Source organism: Aptenodytes forsteri, unplaced genomic scaffold, assembly GCF_000699145.1.
Source record: "Aptenodytes forsteri isolate BGI_AS27 unplaced genomic scaffold, ASM69914v1 Scaffold14, whole genome shotgun sequence".
Taxonomy (NCBI): domain Eukaryota; kingdom Metazoa; phylum Chordata; class Aves; order Sphenisciformes; family Spheniscidae; genus Aptenodytes; species Aptenodytes forsteri.
In genome coordinates, this window is record NW_008794457.1 from 489,566 (window position 1) to 494,386 (window position 4,821).

General features: G+C 66.2%; 1 protein-coding gene across 1 annotated transcript in view; it reads right to left on the minus strand.

Annotated features, from left to right (window-relative positions):
* Positions 1–10: 10 nt before the first annotated feature.
* The window catches only part of PARD6A (par-6 family cell polarity regulator alpha), a gene marked incomplete at its 3' end in the record, with an annotated part of 6,191 nt that continues 1,380 nt past the window's right edge, over positions 11–4,821 (minus strand). Inside the window, exons 2-3 of the mRNA XM_019474982.1 lie at positions 3,684–3,906; positions 11–756 (exon numbers count right to left, since the gene is read on the minus strand). Of these exons, the coding sequence (XP_019330527.1) occupies positions 11–756; positions 3,684–3,906 (969 nt within the window). The remainder of the gene's footprint in view (positions 757–3,683; positions 3,907–4,821) is intronic.

A 4,821-nucleotide genomic window follows, 5' to 3' on the forward strand; every position in this document is an offset into this window, starting at 1 on the left:
CTCCCCCCCGGCCGGGGCTGCCATCATGGCTGCCGAAGGACTGCAGGGAGCCCCGCGAGCTGTGCGGGGACAGGCTCCGCTGGAGGGGTCCGTCCGCAGGGCCCCCGTTGGGGCAGCCCCCGGGGAGGTAGTGGGGCGTGCTGTCGCTCTCGATGACCAGGTCGCCCTCCTCGTCGCTCTCAGCCGTGCTGTAGTTGCTCAGGTACTGCGAGGCCGGGCTGGGGGTCTGCTGGCTGGGGGTGCTGTCCGTAGACATGCCCGAGCTGCCCGAGGCCTTGCTGCTGCGGATGACGTTGTTGCGCTGGTTGGCCGGCTTGACAGTGATGATGAGGTTGTGGCTATTGGCCACCATCATGTCCGTCACCTGGTCCAGGGACTTGCCAGCCACATCAATGCCATTGACCTCCAGGATCTCGTCGCTCACTGCCAGCAGCCCCGTGCTCTCGGCCAAGCCGCCCTTCACCAGGCGGGAGATGAAGATGCCGGGCACCTTCTCAACTCCCTGCGGGGCCACACGCACGCTGACGCCGTCGCGGATGTAGAAGCCCAGCGGCTTGTCGGAGCCGTGCTTGTGGAGCCGCACGCGGCGGTGGGTCTCGGGCAGGATGTCCACGTCAATGATGGAGGAGATCTGGCGGAAGTCCTGGGGCATGCCGATGAGGAGGTGAGGCTTTGCCCGGTAGTGTGTGGGGCGCAGCAGCCCCTTCTTCTTCCGCTGCAAGGAGTTTGAGGCGAAGACGCCGGCATCGGACTCTGCTGTAGGGAGCAAGAGAGGACACAGGTCAGGCACTGCAGCCACCCGGGGATGCAACCGCGTGCCCTTGGCCCCAGCTGTTAGGGGAGCCGGCGGGAGAAGTGCCCTGCTCACTGGTCTCACTGGCTTTTCCTCCCTGGAGCATCACCCCGGCTTTTCCTGCAGCCTGTCTCCGCTGGGCCCATCTCCTGGGATTACCCAGCGTACATGAGGCCAGGATTAGTGGGATCGAGGTGGTGATTCAGCCTTAATCACACTTTAAGCCAAACTCTGCAGCTTAACACTAGAGCTGCCAGCCCTGATGGCCCGGGAGCCATGGCTGTGTCCCAGTTTGGATCTGGGAAGAGGGACACCCCCCCCCCCCCCCCCCCCCCCCCCCCCCCCCCCCCCCCCCCCCCCCCCCCCCCCCCCCCCCCCCCCCCCCCCCCCCCCCCCCCCCCCCCCCCCCCCCCCCCCCCCCCCCCCCCCCCCCCCCCCCCCGCAGGAGGGGGTGTTGCGGTGGTAGCCAGCTCCCCGAGCTCCCCGAGAGTGAGTCCAGCCCCATGAGACAGCACCAGAGTCCTTGTCCCTGCTGGAGCAGGGCCATCGCTGGCATGGGATGGGGATGGCCGCAGCTGTGTCCTGCAGAGCCCTGCCATCCCCAAGGACAGAGACTCCCCACCCCCTGGAGACCCATCCCAGGGCTGCAGTGTCCCCGGGGCCCTGAACATCCCAAACTCTGATTTGTGCCACTGTCTCTTATTCCACCATCTGGCACCACACACAGGGTTTGACTCCATCCTCCTTGACCCTGTCCTGGGGCCGCTCTGTGGGGCCCAGCTCCGCCACGTTCCCTCCTTGATTGCATCCACCAGGTGCTGGGGAGCATCCGCTGGGCCCTCTCTGGTTTCTCCTCATCCCTTTCCCCGGGGGAGCCCAGATCTGGATGCTGCATTACCGGCACGTTCCCCACGGTGCCCCCCACCAGCACCCGGACCCTGCTCCAGCCACAGGGGCACTGGGGATGCCCCCAAGCCCAGGGGACGCAGGGTTTCTCCCTAGCCAAGCCAGCCTGCCAGGGCTCCTGGGTTATAAATATCTCCCTGCACACACAGCCTGGTGTATTTTTAGCTCGGGGAAGGGCGGCGGAGGCTTTCCCACAGCTATTTCAGCGCGCAGCTCCTCTCCAAGGGGCACAGAGCAGCTGGGCCAGGCAGGTCCAGCACCCCATGGACGAGCCCACCAGTGGCCCTGGTGATGTGCTGGGCTTCACGTGCGATGTCCTGCCCTTCCCGTGAGCCAAGCCCGGCTAAGGGGGGCCAGCGCCGCTGTCCCTGGCCGGGCTGCCCCGCGGGAACGGCTTCACCTGATGGGGTGACAGCATGGAGAGGAACCAAGCTGCGGCCTTTGCTTTTTGACCCCCTGCAGCAGGACTGGCTGCCGCAGAGCCCACCGACGGGTCACACCTACGTGTGTGCATGGCTCCCCGCGCCCGGCATGCGAGAGAGGCTCTGCAGCCGCATTCCTCGCCGACCCGGACTGGTTCGACGACAGCCCAGCCCTGGGATGACCTGGATCCATTTTAAATCAGCTGTGACTCACCCAGGGCTTGCTCCTGGCCTCTCTGCCACCTCCTGCGGTGCTGCCGGCCCCGCAGCCCCTCTCCCGCAGGCACGGCCGGGTGCTGGGGCTTGCCGGCACTGCCTCCTCACCCTCCTTATCGGTGCCAGGGCTGTGGCTGCCCGTTCTCCACACCGTGCCAGCTTGGCACAGTCACCCATGGGCCCTTGCAGGCTTTTCCCAGCAGCAGACGAGGTGGCTCTGGGAGCAGGAGCAATGTTCCCACAGCAGCCCTGGCACGCCCAGCCCCGCACCAGCTCCCCGTGCCACAGCCTGGGTCCAGGCGTTGGTCCAGGAACAGGGCATGGTTCGGTGCCGGCAGCGACAGCCCCTGAGCACACCACGGGCTCCGGCTCCCTCCTGCCGGCCCCCACACCATGCGGCCCCAGAGAAAAATGCATGTCCAGAGTGTCCCGCACCACCCCGATGCAAGAGCCCAGGAAAACCGGCACAGCAGCCGGGGCCGGACACTGGCATCACCCGTCACCCAGGGGCTTCATACCACTAACTTAAGCTGGAAACACGGAGTCGCTCTGGGTGCCGTGCCGGGGAAACTGGGGCTTTTAGATCAGGCTCTGGCTTTGGGCACTGTTGCTTGATGGTGCTACTAAAGAGAAAGCCTCGGTGCTACTAAACCAAGTGGAAGGGGACAGGCTCGTCTCCATCTCCTGGCAAAGAGGGAGACGTACCCGGGGCTTTTATCACCGGGAGGCTTTCATCCTTGCCGGGACGCTGCTATCATGGCAATTTCGCGCTCCTGTGCGAGGAAGCTGCCCTCTGGGAACACACCGCTGCGGTCAGGGTGAGTCCTGGGCAGACGGGGAGGAGACAAGCCTCCTCCCACCACCAAAAACTCAGCAGCACCCGGCACCGTGACAGCTCTGCCAAAATGATGTCCGCCACCTCGGGGCAGGGAGCCGGACAGGGCTCCCGGCGCGGTGCTCATGGGAGCAACGCGTTGTTTTCCAGGAGCCCACGCAAGTCCTGCTGGAAAACGTGACTTCAAAGGGGTGAATCGCAAGGATTTGCCTTTGCTCGCCAGGGCACGCGGGGCTGGGCTGGTGTGGGTGCCTTTGCCACGGGGAAGGGCTGCCGGGGAGAACCTGCGTGGCTGCCACGTCCCCGACGGGGCTCTGGGAGCTTCCCGGTGCTGCCACCTCTGGATCTGTCCACCATAGTGGTGGCTGGCAGGTACGTGAGCCGCCACCGCCGCTGGCACAGCCCAAACGTGGAACCAGTGGTGCCACGGGATGTGGCTCATCTCCCTTGACGGGGAAGACAGATCCGGCGCCTTTCTCCGGATCCAGTGCCCTTCTCTGCTCCCACTTACCCTTCTTCTGGATGATGACCCTGAGGAGGGGGTTGGCAGAGGACAGGGCTTTGTGGTAGTTGTCATCATTGTTGATGGGCAGGAGGTCGCCGTGGATGTCCGTGTAGCCCAGGAGCACGTCCACCCGCGGGATCTGGTGCACCGTCTGCAGCAGGCGGTAGAAGTCCTGGAAGCTGCCCGCGACGGAGCGCTTCATGGCGAAGCGGCGAAATTCAGCGTCGAACTGCGGAGGAGGAAGAGGAGGAGGAGGAGGAGGGTGAGGCTGGGCAGGGCTGGCTCTGGCTGGCAGGAACGATGCAGGCAGGGCACCACGCAGAGCTGCCCCGGGGCAGGCAGAGCCGGGCACCGCCGGCTCCAGAGCCCCAGCAGCACCAAGGCAGCAGCGCCCATCAGCCAGAGCCCTTCCCAAAAGCAAAATAAAAGGAGCGGAGCTGTTTTCCTGCCCAAACACCGAAGCCACGAGGCAGAGAGGTGCCCGCGCGGCAGAAGAAGGACCCTCTGGCTGTACCGCCGGGCACGGTGCCGCCGGGAGGCCCTTCCCTGCGACACGGGCACTGCCGTAGCACCTGACGAGCAACAGCATTAATTATTGCCTCCTTCAGTCACGACGACGGGGAAGCCAGTTGAGAACAGGCTGAGGAACGCCGCGAGGATCGTGCTGCCCGAGGGGGATCGCGCTGATCCCGGGGCAGGCGGGGGGGGGGGGGCCCCCCGGCAGAGGGCCCCCCCGCGCCCCCCGGCGGGAGCGGGCCGGGCAGGCTAGGACACAGCTGGGTGAGCGCACAGCTGGACAAGGGTGCAGCGGGGGAGTGCGCACATACAGGTGAGCACAGGGGTGGTGGGTGGGCACAGCTGGGTGAGGGCACACAGCTGGGCAAGAGTGCGCCGGGTGAGCACACATCTGGATGAGCACACACGTCTGGGGGAGACCACATCTGGGTGAGCGCACAGCCGCGCGAGCGCGCACACAGCAGGGGGTTCATCCCTTGCTGGGGGTGCACAACTGGCTGACGGCATAGCCGGGGATGTGCATGCCCTGGTGAGCACGCACATCTGGGCGAGAGCACATCTGGGCGAGGTGTGCACCCGGGGTGACCGCGCACCCAGCACACCCACACCGGCGGGGCCATGCCGCACG